At 46.6% G+C, this 16,489-nt stretch overlaps 1 protein-coding gene across 1 annotated transcript; it reads left to right on the forward strand.

The window, feature by feature from the left end:
* The first annotated feature begins 1,689 nt into the window (after positions 1-1,689).
* On the forward strand, positions 1,690-14,218 carry LOC116359239 (protein SOGA3-like). The gene is made up of 10 exons (XM_031811770.1): positions 1,690-2,092; positions 3,647-3,871; positions 7,730-7,888; positions 9,101-9,169; positions 9,249-9,565; positions 10,426-10,576; positions 11,570-11,731; positions 12,358-12,558; positions 12,667-13,023; positions 13,853-14,218. The coding sequence occupies exons 1-10, from the start codon at positions 1,928-1,930 to the stop codon at positions 13,961-13,963; spliced, it is 1,917 nt and encodes a 638-aa protein (XP_031667630.1). The 5' UTR covers positions 1,690-1,927; the 3' UTR covers positions 13,964-14,218.
* The last annotated feature ends 2,271 nt before the right edge of the window (positions 14,219-16,489 follow it).

Genomic DNA, 16,489 nt, shown 5'->3' on the forward strand with positions numbered 1-16,489 from the left:
TTCAGTGAATGCAATTATTTTGCTGTATATCATCAGGAGGTCGTAGCAAGGTGCCAACTAAGCACTCCAACTTCATCTTCCGGTTAGTTCTCTTTGTGCGCCCCCTCCCCCGAGGTGGATCGTAATGTACTGTACATTGAAAACAGTTTCATTGGTGGTTGGTCCGTGCGCTCAGAGATTCAGAGGAGGGGAAGTCTCCTCCTCCCCATCCACTGTCGCCGGGATACTGCTGGTAAGATGCCCTTTAAATGATATTCATTGTTTTCATTGGTTAAGAAGAACTCTATTTGTACGATTAACATCAATATATTTTTGTGCTTAGAGAGGACCAAGGGTTTTAATTGTGTCGATCAATTTGAATCTTGATGATCGTTAGACCCAGTGTGTGCGGTGTCTGTCGGAAACTCACCTCTATTTACACTACACACTAGGCTGACCATCGGATTCTACACGGTATTCAACTATTGCGTGTCGCTCGCTCCTTTATATGCGGGTTTATCCGTTCCATCCGGTTGAGTAAGTAAGTCTCATCGGACGTGTCGGACCGCAGGAGAGGAATGACTGCCACGAGCCGGACAGATATTCAAAACACTTTCCCTCGAGCCTCTCGACGATGTTTACTTCTAGAGGTCAGGGCTCCGAAGAATCCTGTCTTTAAAAGAGAGAGAGCGGGCGAAGAGAGAGAGAGCGAGGAGAAGAAGAGACGAGAGAGAGGAGAGAGAGAGAGGAGAGGAGAGAGAAGAGAGAGAGGAGAGGAGAGAGAAGAGAGAGAGGGGGGTGGGAGAGAGAGAGATCTACAGTAGAATGGCTGGACACATGCTTCAGCCTAATTGGCTGATGAGATTTCCAATTACTGCAGCCATTCCCTGCGTGCGTGCGGGCTAGTAGCCTAGTCTGATGGTGTTGGGAGATGCAAATGCTGAATTTAAATGGTTTGCCTCTACTGCAACCCTCATTGTGGGTGGATTGGGCCAGTGTTGTTTAGTGAAGGTGCGCTTTACACTAGACATATTATTCCAATATGCTCTATATTTAACCAACCTCTCAAAATAGAGTGGCCTCTCGTTTAGCCTACTTGAGTCTACTTTCAAGAAACGCATGAAAGCAAATCCCCACCGGCTTCTCCGGCTTCTTTTTCTTTGCGTTTGTCCTTAAAATAACGATGTGTTCACTGGATTCTTTTTCAGCCAGAAGAACACAGCGCAGGGAGGGACTGTCTGGGTGATGTGGATGTAGACTAGGCTATTGAACTGAACGTCCATCCTCTCTGTATGACACCATGAACCCTGCCTCGGGCGGCGCTGCCGACTCCCGCAGCCAGCTAGACAAAGCAACAGAAAGCAAGCAGCAACAGCGCGCTTCCTCCCCGGCTGGCGGCAAAGACATTGGATCTAAAGAGACACCGAAAAGCAGCACTCTGTCAAAGATCATCACGTCAAAGCAGTGCGGAGGAGGGAGAGGCAACCGCGGCAGCTCCCCGGTCTCCACGGCAACCAGCAAAGACAGACTGTCTTCTTCTTCCAAAGGCGCGGCAAGCGCGGCAGGCGCGGCCCCTGTCCAGTCCGATGGTGCTGAAATCCATACGTTGACCCAGGGCGGCGGTGGCTGCTGGGAGCTGCAGAGGAGCGGCAGAGGAGCGTAGTAGTCCGTCTGAAGACTCGCGTTGTACTGATATATCGTGTTGAAGGGGGATACAACACGGGTTGTTTCTGATCAGCCTTGTTCATCCAAATCTCCTAAATTGAAGAACAATAACCCGAGAGGAGGGGGAGGAGAAGGCGAGGCTAGCAGCACAGCGACCGGAAACAAAAAGAGCTCCGGCAAGAGCAGTGTGGGCTGCGGCCCTGGCTTCTGGAGAGAGGGATGTTTGCAGTCGGAGCTGATCCAGTTTCACCTGAATAAAAGCTTAAAGAAAGGAGGAGGAAAGATGAAGGCGAAGACACCGTCTCCCCCGGAGCCGGTCACGGAAACGGCGGAACCAGAGGATCTCTCCCCTGAGGCCATCGTTAACGAGCCCGAACCGGTACCTGAGCCCGACCAGCTATTTCAGGAGGAGATAGAGAAACTGGAGGATGAAAACGATGAACTAAAGGTATGTATATATGTCTGCCACTGTCACATCTGTATGGTTTAAATAACAGCATGTTTTAGCAGCCTATGCTTTATACTGTTGCCCAGGGGCGTCATGCACCAGGCAGAAAGTACATGAGGATGGCTTGGGGGGGGGGGGGGGTTCCGGAGAGGGGCTTCGCCCCTGTCCATAAATTGGAGAATTTTGCATTTTTCAAACACCTGAAACAGCTTTTTCCGGCAATCTAGAGCCATAATCACTATGCTTAATTCTATGGCCAAAATGTGTATTTTTCCTGCATATCTGAGCGTACCTCTTGAGACGTCTGTATCCTCCTGACTGGTGGTTCTTTTTTCAAAGAAACTAAATATGCTTTTCTGCATCTCTGCTCAAATCATGGTCGAAGATTGAAAGGAATATGAGTCTTATTCAGTACATTTAGTTATTGCTTGTTTTTCTAAAGTCTACCAAACTTTACCAGCAGGCATGCCAGCTAACATAGTTAGACAAGCTAGCTACTCTAACTTTATAGCCTAAAAATGTCTCCTTGGTAGTTATGAGGTTGGGAGATCTGGGCTAGCTAAATAAAATAGATAAATAAATAAATAAATAATAATAATATATAAAATAGATAAATAAATAAAATAGATAAATAATAATAATAAATAAATAAAATAGATAAATAAATAAATAAATAATAATAATATATAAAATAGATAAATAAATAAAATAGATAAATAAATAATAATAATATATAAAATAGATAAATAGATAAATAAATAATAATAATAAATAAATAAAATAGATAAATAAATAAATAAATAATAATAATATATAAAATAGATAAATAAATAAAATAGATAAATAATAATAATAATATATAAATAGATAAATAGATAAATAAATAATAATAATAAATAAAATAGATAAATAAATAAATAATAATAATATATACAATATATAATAATAATAATAAATAAATAAAATATATTAATAAATAATAATAGTAATAATAATAATAATAATAAATAAAATAGCTAAATAAAATATATTATTATTAAATAAAATATATTAATAAATAATAATAATAATAAATAAAATATATAAATAATAATAATAAATAAATAAAATATATTAATAAATAATTATAATAATTATAAATAAAATAGATAATAAATAATAATAATAATAACTAAATAAAATAGATTAATAAATAATAATAATAATAACTAAATAAAATAGATTAATAAATAATAAATAATAATAATAATAATAAATAAAATAGATAAATAAATAATAATAAGTAAAATTGCTTCATAAAACTTGCTAGTTGTATTACAGAGAAAAAATGAACCAAAAATGTGTACAAATGTTTATTAACATTTTAAAAAATCAAATTTAAACAGCAAAAATCTGAGGGGCACGTGCCCCTGTGCCCCTGTGCCCCTGTGCCCCTGTGCCCCTATAGGGCATAACGCCTTTGCTGTTGCCTCTATAAAGTTTAATTGATTCCTCTAATTGCTGTGTCCCTCTCCATCTTTCTCTTTCTCTCTCTCTCTCATTCGTTCCGATTAGACTGAGATAGAGGAGATGAGAGCGGAGATGGACGAGATGAGAGACACGTTCTACGAAGAGGACGCCTGTCAGCTGCAGGACATGCGTCGTGAGCTGGAGCGAGCCAATAAGAACTGCCGGATTCTCCAGTATCGTCTGAGGAAGGCGGAGAGGAAGAGGATGAGGTTCGCTCAGACCGGAGAGGTAGACGGAGAGCTACTGAGGGCCCTGGAGCAGGACTTGAAGGTAAAACGCTGTCTAGACTCTAGGATAACTAACTTCCTGTAGCTCAGGACCTAAAGCACGGATATGGATATTACTGATACCATTTGAAAGGAAACACTTTGAAGTTTGTGGAAATGTGAAAGGAATGTAGGAAAATATAACACATTAGATCTGGTAGAAGAAAATTAAAAGAAAAAAACAACTGTTTTTTTGTATGTTTTTATACCATCATCTTTGAGATATAAGAGAAAGGCCATAATGTATTATTCCAGCACAGGCGCAATTTAGATTTTGGCCACTAGATGGCAGCAGTGTATGTGCAAAGTTTTACACTGATCCAATGAACCATTGCATTTCAGTGAGGGGCCAAGCCTCGAGACACCCACAACTTGTTTATTCATCAAAACCAAGCCCTTTCGCGCCAAAGCCAGCAAGTGCGCCAATAAATGAGATTGTGAAAATAGCAAAAATATCTCTAACACACCAATGAACCTACTGCCTGCGCTTAGATTTACCAATGCGTTAGGTTTGTTAAAATACCTGAAGTTGTCTAAGACTCTATATGTCATAGGGTGTGTCCTGAAGGTAATGTTGTCTAGACTCTATATGTCACAAGGTAATGTTGTCTAGCCTCTATATGTCACAAGGTAATGTTGTCTAGACTCTATATGTCACAAGGTAATGTTGTCTAGACTCTATATGTCACAAGGTAATGTTGTCTAGACTCTATATGTCATAGGGTGTGTCCTGAAGGTAATGTTGTCTAGACTCTATATGTCATAGGGTGTGTCCTGAAGGTAATGTTGTCTAGACTCTATATGTCATAGGGTGTGTCCTGAAGGTAATGTTGTCTAGACTCTATATGTCATAAGGTAATGTTGTCTAGACTCTATATGTCATAGGGTGTGTCCTGAAGGTAATGTTGTCTAGACTCTATTTGTCATAGGGTAATGAGGTCTAGACTCTATATGTCACAAGGTAATGTTGTCTAGACTCTATATGTCACAAGGTAATGTTGTCTAGACTCTATATGTCATAGGGTGGGACCTGAAGGTAATGTTGTCTAGACTCTATATGTCACAAGGTAATGTTGTCTAGCCTCTATATGTCACAAGGTAATGTTGTCTAGACTCTATATGTCACAAGGTAATGTTGTCTAGACTCTATATGCCACAAGGTAATGTTGTCTAGCCTCTATATGTCACAAGGTAATGTTGTCTAGACTCTATATGTCACAAGGTAATGTTGTCTAGACTCTATATGTCATAGGGTAATGTTGTCTAGACTCTATTTGTCATAAGGTAATGTTGTCTAGACTCTATTTGTCATAGGGTAATGTTGTCTAGACTCTATTTGTCATAGGGTAATGTTGTCTAGACTCTATTTGTCATAGGGTAATGTTGTCTAGACTCTATTTGTCATAAGGTAATGTTGTCTAGACTCTATTTGTCATAGGGTAATGTTGTCTAGACTCTATTTGTAATAGGGTAATGTTGTCTAGACTCTATATCTCATAGGTTGTCTAGACTGTGTCTGCTGTAAACTGTGGACGTTATGAATGCAATTTGATTGGATCCAAATGCCATTCTATTCCCATAAGGCTTGTGTCTATACAGTTACATATGCAGTGCATTCGGAAAGTATTCAGACCCCTTGACCTTTTCCACATTTTGTTACGTTACGACCTTATTCCAAAACGGATTAAATAAAAACAAATCCTCATCAATCTACACACAATACCCCATAATGACATCACAATACCCCATAGTGACATCACAATACCCCCTAATGACATCACAATACCCCATAATGACATCACAATACCCCATAATGACATCACAATACCCCATAATGACAAATCAAAAACAGGTTTTAAGAAATCCTGTCAAATTGATTAAAAAATGAAAACAGAAGTACCTTATTTCCATCAGTATTCAGACCCTTTGCTATGAGACTCAAAATTGAGCTCAGGTGCATCCTGTTTCCATTGATCATCATTGAGATGTTTCTACAACTTGATTGGAGTCCACCTGTGGTAAATTCCATTGATAAGACCTGATTTGGAAAGGCACACACCTGTCTATATAAGGTCCCACAGTTGACAGTGCATGTCAGAGCAAAAACCAAGCTATGAGGTCGAAGGAATTGTCTATATAGCGCCGAGACAAGATTGTGTTGAGACACAGATCTTGGGGAAGGGCACCTAAACATTTCTGCACCATTGAAGGTCTCCAAGAACACAGTGGCCTCCATCATTCTTAAATGGAAGAAATTTAGAGCCACAAAGACTCTTGCTAGAGCTGGCCGCCCGGCCAAACTGAGCAATAGGGGGAGAAGGGCCTTGGTCAGGGAAGTGAACAAGAACCTGATGGTCAGTCTGACAGAGCTCCAGCGTTCCTCTGTGGAGATGGGAGGACCATCAAGGAGGACAATCATCTCTTCAGCACTCCACCAATCAGGCCTTTGTGGTAGAGTGGCCAGACGGAAGCCACTCCTCAGTAAAAGGCACATGACAGCCTGCTTGGAAATTGCCAAAAGGCACCTAAAGGACTCTCAGACCATGAGAAAAAATATTCTCTGGTCTGATGAAACTAAGATTGAACTCCTTGGCCTGAATGCCAAGTGTCACGTCTGGAGGAAACCTGGCACCATCCCTACGGTGAAGCATGGTGGTGGCAGCATTATGCTGTGGGGATGTTTTTCAGCGGCAGGAACTGGGAAACTAGTCAGGATCGAGGGAAAGATGAACGGAGCAAAGTACAGAGAGATCCTTGATGAAAACCTGCTCCAGAGCACTCAGGACCTCAGACTGGGGTGAAGGTTCACCTTCCAACAGGACAACGACCCTAAGCATACAGCCAAGACAATGCAGGAGTGGCTTCGGGACAAATCTCTGAATGTCCTTGAGTGGCCCAGCCAGAGCCCGGACTTGAACCCGATTGAATATCTCTGGAGAGACCTGAAAATAGCTGTGCAGCAACGCTCCCCATCCAACCCGATCGGCAGAGAAGAATGGGAGAAACTCCCCAAATACAGGTGTGCCAAGCTTGTAGCGTCATACCCAAGAAGACGCAAGGCTGTAATCGTTGCCAAAGGTGCTTCAACAAAGAACTGAGTAAATGGTCTGAATACTTATATGTGATATTTCTGGGTTTTTTAAAACTTGTTTTTGCTTTGTCATTATGGGGTATTGTGATGTCATTATGGGGTATTGTGATGTCATTATGGGGTATTGTGATGTCATTATGGGGTATTGTGTGTAGATTGGTGAGGGTAAAAAAACATTTTAATCTGTTTTAGAACAAGGCTGTAACGTAACAAAATGTGGAAAAAGTCAAGTGGTCAGAATACTTACGGAATGGACTGTACACTAATAGTATACTAATAGACCATGTATACTAATAGACCATGTATACTAATAGACCATGTATACTAATAGACCATCGCCCATCTCTCTCCCTGTCCCTCTCCCCTCCCTGTCTTTCTCCCTCTCCCCTTCCCTCTCCCTCCCTGTCTCTCTCCCCCTCCCTCCCTGTCTCTCTCCCCCTCCCTCCCTGTCTCCCTCCCTCTCCCTCCCTGTCTCTCTGCCTCTCCCTCCCTGTCTCTCTCCCCCTTCCTCCCTGTCTCTCTCCCCCTCCCTCCTGTCTCTCTCCCCCTCCCTCCCTGTCTCTCTCCCTCCCTGTCTCTCTGCCTCTCCCTCCCTGTCTCTCTGCCTCTCCCTCCCTGTCTTTCTCCCCCTCCCTCCCTGTCTCTCTCCCCCTCCCTCCCTGTCTCTCTCCCTCTCCCTCCCTGTCTCTCTGCCTCTCCCTCTCCCTCCCTGTCTCTCTGCCTCTCCCTCCCTGTTTCTCTGCCCCCCCCTATCTCCCCCCCCCCCTCTAGGTAGCGAAGGACGTGTCAGTGCGCCTGCACCATGAGTTGGAGAATGTGGAGGAGAAAAGGACGAAGACGGAGGAGGAGAACGAGCAACTAAGGCAAAAGCTGATAGAGGTGGAGGTGACCAAACAGGCCCTGCAAAACCAACTGGAGAAGGCCAAGGAGGTGATGAGGGGGAGGGAAGGGGTGAGGTGGAGGTGACCAAACAGGCCCTGCAAAACCAACTGGAGAAGGCCAAGGAGGTGATGAGGGAGAGGGAAGGGGTGAGGTGGAGGTGACCAAACAGGCCCTGCAAAACCAACTGGAGAAGGCCAAGGAGGTGATGAGGGGGAGGGAAGGGGTGAGGTGGAGGTGACCAAACAGGCCCTGCAAAACCAGCTGGAGAAGGCCAAGGAGGAGATGAGGGGGAGGGAAGGGGTGAGGTGGAGGTGACCAAACAGGCCCTGCAAAACCAACTAGAGAAGGCCAAGGAGGTGATGAGGGGGAGGGAAGGGGTGAGGTGGAGGTGACCAAACAGGCCCTGCAAAACCAACTGGAGAAGGCCAAGGAGGTGATGAGGGGGAGGGAAGGGGTGAGGTGGAGGTGACCGAGCAGGCCCTGCAAAACCAACTGGAGAAGGCCAAGGAGGTGATGAGGGAGAGGGAAGGGGTGAGGTGGGGGGGGCAGGGAGGGGTAGGGGTAGACAGGGGAGGGTTTGGGTGGTGGGTTAGGTGGAGGTGACCAAACAGGCCCTGCAAAACCAACTGGAGAAGGCCAAGGAGGTGATGAGGGAGAGGGAGGGAAGGGGTGAGGTGGGGGGGGGGCAAGGAGGGTTAGGGGTAGACAGGGGAGGGTTTGGGTGGTGGTTTAGGTGGAGGTGACCGAGCAGGCCCTGCACAACCAGCTGGAGAAGGCAAGGAGGTGATGAGGGAGAGGGAGGGAAGGGGTGAGGTGAGGTGGGGGGGGGGGGGGGGGGGGGGGGGGGGGTTAGGGGTAGACAGGGGAGGTTTTGGGTGGTGGTTTAGGGTTAGGTGGAGGTGACCGAGCAGGCCCTGCACAACCAGCTGGAGAAGGAGGTGATGAGGACACCTGCTGTTAAGGAGGGCAAGGTTCTGCAGTGTCATGTGATCGTCTGTGTTCAAACCCAGGTCTCCTGTGTGCGCCATAACACTGTGTTAGCCTGCCGAGCTAAAGCTAAAGACGTTATAGCTCAGGGAGTTAACACAGGGTCCTGGTTACTCATCACAAGCTTGTTAGTTAAGAGGTTCTGAGAGTCGTGTTTTAATGACCGACAGTCTGTCTGTAAAGCACATTGAACTGTCCACAACAGATTCCACCAGTCACGTACAACAGGTAACAGGTGGGCTGACGGTGTGATGTCCTCTTTATCCTCTGCAGCTGTCACTGAAGAGGAGAGGAGGCAGGGATGTTCAGAAGGAGAAAAGGATTCCACAGACTCCAATAGAGGTACGGCGTCATCGTTATTCGTCAAACTATAATGATGAGAGATCAAAACACATCTTCTTCATTCTTCTTCTCTCCTCAGGAGGACAACGAGGATCTGAAATGCCAGCTAGCCTTCATCAAGGAGGAAGCCATTTTAATGAGGAAAAAAATGGCTAAAATTGACAAGGAGAAGGACCGGCTGGAACACGAGCTGCAGAAATACCGCTCTTTCTACGGGGATGTGGACAGCCCTGGGCCCAAGGGAGAGGCTGGAGGACCAGCCACCACCCGGGAGTCAGAGCTGAAACTGAGACTGAGACTGGTGGAGGAGGAAGCCAACATCCTGGGGAGGAAGATCGTAGAGCTGGAGGTGGAGAATAGAGGACTGAAGGCTGAACTGGAGGACATGAGAGACAGGTAGGCCCAATGGACCCCTAAACCCTAAACCCTACGCCCTATAGACTTGATGCACTGAGAGGATTTGACAGGTGTCAGCAATATGGTAGTAGCTCCACCCTGCTCTCTGATAGGCTAGATAGAAGTTTCCCCATCTTGCTTATACCAATCAAATCCTTTCAGATCTCCGTATGTCTTTGTAAATAAACAAGATATATTTGATTGATTGATGCATTGAGTTATGTATTGATTGATTAATGTATTTATTGATGTATTGAGTGATTGATGCATTGATTGATTTATTGATTGATGTATTGATTGATGTGTTGATTGATGTATTGATTGATTGATGTATTGATTAATGTATTTATTGATGTATTGAGTGATTGATGCATTGATTGATTTATTGATTGATTTATTGATTGATGTGTTGATTGATTGATTGCTGTATTGATTGCTGTATTGATTAATTGATGTATTGGTTGATTGATGTATTGATTGATGTGTTGATTGATGTGTTGATTGATGTGTTGATTGATGTGTTGATTGATGTGTTGATTGATTGATGTATTGATTGCTGTATTGATTGCTGTATTTATTGATTGATGTATTGATTGATGTGTTGATTGATGTGTTGATTGATTGATGTATTGACTGATTGATGTGTTGATTGATTGATGTATTGGTTGATTGATGTATTGATTGATGTATTGACTGATTGATGTGTTGATTAATGTATTGATTGGTTGATTGATGTATTGACTGATTAATGTATTGATTGATGTATTGATTGATGTATTGACTGATTAATGTATTGATTGATGTATTGATTGATTGATTGATTGATGTGTTGATTGACGTGTTGATTGATGCATTGCCAGGGATGAGGTGGCAGGAGGCTCGGCTGAGCATGGCTGCAGCAGGGAGCAGGGAGAGGAACTCAGGGAGCTGAGACAGCAGCTACAGCTGGTGGAGGACGAGGCAGAGCTACTTAGGAGGAACCTACAGGACGCAGAGGAGGACAACAACAAGGTGACTCCCAAATGGCACCCTATTCCCTATATAGTGCACTACTTACTACTGCAGGATGTAGAGGAGAACAACAGTGTTAGTCCCAAATGGCACCCTATTCCCTATATAGCGCACTACTTTAGACCAGGGACCAAAGGGCTCTGGTTGAAACTAGTGGGCTATATAGGGAATAGGGTGCCATTTGGAAAGCAGCTGTTTACATTCTACGTGTGAGTCATGTAGTAGAGTATTTGTCGTTACTGATCACATTTAGCTCTCTCTCTCAACACCCCCTCGTACCAACGTATCATCAGGTCAAATGGCCACTCATAAGGTTTATCATGTATCTCCTGGGGGAAGGACACCTGGTCTCATAAGGTTTACCATGAATCCCTTGGGGGAAGGACACCTGGTCTCATAAGGTTTACCATGAATCCCTTGGGGGAAGGACACCTGGTCTCATAAGGTTTACCATGTACCTCTTGGGGGAAGGACACCTGGTCTCATAAGGTTTACCATGTACCTCTTGGGGGAAGGACACCTGGTCTCATAAGGTTTACCATGAATCCCTTGGGGGAAGGACACCTGGTCTCATAAGGTTTACCATGTACCTCTTGGGGGAAGGACACCTGGTCTCATAAGGTTTACCATGTACCTCTTGGGGGAAGGACACCTGGTCTCATAAGGTTTACCATGAATCCCTTGGGGGAAGGACACCTGGTCTCATAAGGTTTACCATGAATCCCTTGGGGGAAGGACACCTGGTCTCATAAGGTTTACCATGTATCTCCTGGGGGAAACACACCTGGTCTCATAAGGTTTACCATGTACCTCTTGGGGGAAGGACACCTGGTCTCATAAGGTTCATCAGCGTAGTTGAGGGCAGAACTTGAGTTAAGGTTGCAGGGGGCTGTGTTCCCATTAGGTCCGCTCTTTTTTTGACAGAAGGTCGTTTTATAATTTAAAGTACATCCTGTTTCAATCCAACCCCCCACTACTAAATCTGTCTTTTAGGTGACGGGGGAGCTGAACAAGCTGAAGTACAAGGAGGGCTCCAGGCACGGCGCCGGGGGTGGAGGGGGTGGCTCCGGGGCGGCTGCAGACCGGGCCAAGGTGGAGGTACTGCAGGAGGAGCTAAAGGCTGCCAGGCTACAGATCAACGAGCTGAGTGGCAAGGTGAGGCAGCATGATGGACTACACTACCCACGATGCTCTGTGGGGGTCACTTCCATTCTAATTCCTTCAATTCATGTCGTTACCTGGAACTCCAATTCTAATTTCCCTCCATGCTTCTCTGTGAGAACACATTGGAAGTTTCAGTTTACTTTCCTGAATTGATTGACATGAAATGAAGCTGACAGTTGAAGCTAACATAATGCTATCCATCTCTGATGCTAACATCTCTGACGCTAACATAATGCTAATAATCTCTGACACTAACATAATGGTTTCCATCTCTGAAGCTAACATATTGCTAGCCTGTCTCTGATGCTAACATAATGCTAATAATCTCTGACACTAACATAATGGTTTCCATCTCTGAAGCTAACATATTGCTAGCCTGTCTCTGATGCTAACATAATGCTAATCATCTCTGACACTAACATAATGGTTTCCATCTCTGAAGCTAACATATTGCTAGCCTGTCTCTGATGCTAACATAATGCTAATCATCTCTGATGCTAACATAATGCTATAATCATCTCTGACGCTAACATAATGCTAATCATCTCTGATGCTAACATAATGCTATCCTGTCTCTGACGCTAACATAATGCTATCCTGTCTCCTTTCCTCTACAGGTGATGCAGATGCAGTATGAGAACCGGGTCCTGCTGTCCAACATGCAGCGCTACGACCTGGCGTCACACCTAGGCATCAGGGCCAGCCCCCGGGAAAGTGACGCAGAGAGTGACGGAGGAGATGACGCCTCCACCTCATCGCGCTTCCCACCTCACCGTAAACGAGAAGGCCCCATCGGAGGGGAGAGCGACTCGGACGAGGTGATACAGCATCGTGCACCACCACAGTGACCCATAATGCTTTGTGTATTAAATACAGTGAAACTGACAAGCTGAAGCTAAGGTTATCCCGTCTCCCTACCAATCCAGGTGCGTAACATCCGGTGCCTGACCCCAACCCGCACCCTCTACTCCCCCGAGGGCCGTTTCCTCCCCCGCAGCCTGAAGGACCGGCAGCAGATGGTAGACATCCGTATAGAAGCAGAGCGGCTGGGCCGGACCGTCGACAGGCTGATAGCAGACACCGGCACCATCATGGCTGAGGCCCGGGTCTATATGGTCTCCAATGGGGAGCTTTACGAGGAGGAAGGGAGCACCGTCAGGGAGCACGAGTTGTTGTACAGGATCACCGCTCAGATGAAGGCCTTCAGGAAGGAGCTGCAGGGTTTTATAGACAGACTGGATGTCCCCAAGCCAGAGGACAAAGAGGAGGAGGAACCACTGTCTGTAAGTTGAACAGAGTTAGAAGCACACCAGGGTTTCCGTTGGCCGGTAATAGTCCATTGTTTAGTATGCATTGTGGACATGTCAGTATTACATCTACTGTAGGACAGGCCTCTATTTGGTCTGAATGTCAGTATTACATCTACTGTGGGACAGGCCTCTATATGGTCTGAATGTCAGTATTACATCTGCTGTAGGACAGGCCTCTATTTGGTCTGAATGTCAGTATTACATCTACTGTGGGACAGGCCTCTATTTGGTCTGAATGTCAGTATTACATCTACTGTGGGACAGGCCTCTATATGGTCTGAATGTCAGTATTACATCTGCTGTAGGACAGGCCTCTATTTGGTCTGAATGTCAGTATTACATCTACTGTGGGACAGGCCTCTATTTGGTCTGAATGTCAGTATTACATCTGCTGTAGGACAGGCCTCTATTTGGTCTGAATTTCAGTATTACATCTACTGTAGGACAGGCCTCTATTTGGTCTGAATGTCAGTATTACATCTACTGTGGGACAGGCCTCTATTTGGTCTGAATGTCAGTATTACATCTACTGTGGGACAGGCCTCTATTTGGTCTGAATGTCAGTATTACATCTACTGTAGGACAGGTCTCTATTTGGTCTGAATGTCAGTATTACATCTACTGTAGGACAGGCCTCTATTTGGTCTGAATGTCAGTATTACATCTACTGTAGGACAGGCCTCTATTTGGTCTGAATGTCAGTATTGTTTAACCTGCTTTTAATCTGTTCTCTCTTCCTGTCTTTCTACCATTCTGTTTTCCTGACTCGTCCTCCTTCGCCGTCCTTATTAATCCCACCTAGATGTTTCAACCCATCATTCTGCTCATCCTCATCCTCGTCCTGTTCTCTTCACTCTCCTACACCACCATCTTCAAACTCGTCTTCCTCTTCACTCTCTTCTTCGTCCTGTAACGTCCGTCTCACTTTGACATAGACACATATTTTTGTTTAGTCATATTTATTTTTTATTTTTTTTATTTTTTTATTTTGGAATATTCCCATCTAAGGTCACAAGTGATACGGGACACTATTCCACGTTTCAGCAGTTACTATTTACAAGCTTTCAACACACACTGGAGAAGACCACACACCTCTGGGGCTGAGACACTGGAGAAGACCACACACCTCTGGGGCTGAGACACTGGAGGACACCACACACCTCTGGGGCTGAGACACTGGAGAAGACCACACACCTCTGGGGCTGAGACACTGGAGAAGACCACACACCTCTGGGGCTGAGACACTGGAGAAGACCACACACCTCTGGGGCTGAGACACTGGAGGACACCACACACCTCTGGGGCTGAGACACTGGAGAAGACCACACACCTCTGGGGCTGAGACACTGGAGAAGACCACACACCTCTGGGGCTGAGACACTGGAGAAGACCACACACCTCTGGGGCTGAGACACTGGAGAAGACCACACACCTCTGGGGCTGAGACACTGGAGAAGACCACATACCTCTGGGGCTGAGACACTGGAGAAGACCACACACCTCTGGGGCTGAAACACTGGAGAAGACCACACGCCTCTGGGGCTGAGACACTGGAGAAGACCACACACCTCTGGGGCTGAGACAATGGAGGAGACCACATACCTCTGGGGCTGAGACACTGGAGGAGACAACACACCTCTGGGGCTGAGACACTGGAGAAGACCACACACCTCTGGGGCTGAGACACTGGAGAAGACGTCACACCTCTGGGGCTGAGACACTGGAGAAGACCACACACCTCTGGGGCTGAGACACTGGAGAAGACCACACACCTCTGGGGCTGAGACACTGGAGAAGACCACATACCTCTGGGGCTGAGACACTGGAGAAGACCACACACCTCTGGGGCTGAGACACTGGAGGAGACCACACACCTCTGGGGCTGAGACACTGGAGGAGACCACACACCTCTGGGGCTGAGACACTGGAGAAGACCACACACCTCTGGGGCTGAGACACTGGAGAAGACCACACACCTCTGGGGCTGAGACACTGGAGAAGACCACACACCTCTGGGGCTGAGACACTGGAGAAGACCACACACCTCTGGGGCTGAGACACTGGAGAAGACCACACACCTCTGGGGCTGAGACACTGGAGAAGACCACACACCTCTGGGGCTGAGACACTGGAGAAGACCACACACCTCTGGGGCTGAGACACTGGAGGACACCACACACCTCTGGGGCTGAGACACTGGAGAAGACCACACACCTCTGGGGCTGAGACACTGGAGAAGACCACACACCTCTGGGGCTGAGACACTGGAGAAGACCACACACCTCTGGGGCTGAAACACTGGAGAAGACCACACACCTCTGGGGCTGAGACACTGGAGAAGACCACACACCTCTGGGGCTGAGACACTGGAGGAGACCACACACCTCTGGGGCTGAGACACTGGAGAAGACCACACACCTCTGGGGCTGAGACACTGGAGAAGACCACACACCTCTGGGGCTGAGACACTGGAGAAGACCACACACCTCTGGGGCTGAGACACTGGAGAAGACCACACACCTCTGGGGCTGAGACACTGGAGAAGACCACACACCTCTGGGGCTGAGACACTGGAGAAGACCACATACCTCTGGGGCTGAGACACTGGAGAAGACCACACACCTCTGGGGCTGAAACACTGGAGAAGACCACACGCCTCTGGGGCTGAGACACTGGAGAAGACCACACACCTCTGGGGCTGAGACACTGGAGGAGACCACACACCTCTGGGGCTGAGACACTGGAGAAGACCACACACCTCTGGGGCTGAGACACTGGAGAAGACCACACACCTCTGGGGCTGAGACACTGGAGAAGACCACATACCTCTGGGGCTGAGACACTGGAGAAGACCACACACCTCTGGGGCTGAAACACTGGAGAAGACCACACGCCTCTGGGGCTGAGACACTGGAGAAGACCACACACCTCTGGGGCTGAGACAATGGAGGAGACCACATACCTCTGGGGCTGAGACACTGGAGGAGACAACACACCTCTGGGGCTGAGACACTGGAGAAGACCACACACCTCTGGGGCTGAGACACTGGAGAAGACGTCACACCTCTGGGGCTGAGACACTGGAGAAGACCACACACCTCTGGGGCTGAGACACTGGAGAAGACCACACACCTCTGGGGCTGAGACACTGGAGAAGACCACATACCTCTGGGGCTGAGACACTGGAGAAGACCACACACCTCTGGGGCTGAGACACTGGAGGAGACCACACACCTCTGGGGCTGAGACACTGGAGGAGACCACACACCTCTGGGGCTGAGACACTGGAGAAGACCACACACCTCTGGGGCTGAGACACTGGAGAAGACCACACACCTCTGGGGCTGAGACACTGGAGAAGACCACACACCTCTGGGGCTGAGACACTGGAGAAGACCACACACCTCTGGGGCTGAGACACTGGAGAAGACCACACACC

This window comes from Oncorhynchus kisutch, unplaced genomic scaffold (genome assembly GCF_002021735.2).
Source record: "Oncorhynchus kisutch isolate 150728-3 unplaced genomic scaffold, Okis_V2 Okis02a-Okis13b_hom, whole genome shotgun sequence".
NCBI classification, from domain to species: Eukaryota; Metazoa; Chordata; class Actinopteri; order Salmoniformes; family Salmonidae; genus Oncorhynchus; species Oncorhynchus kisutch.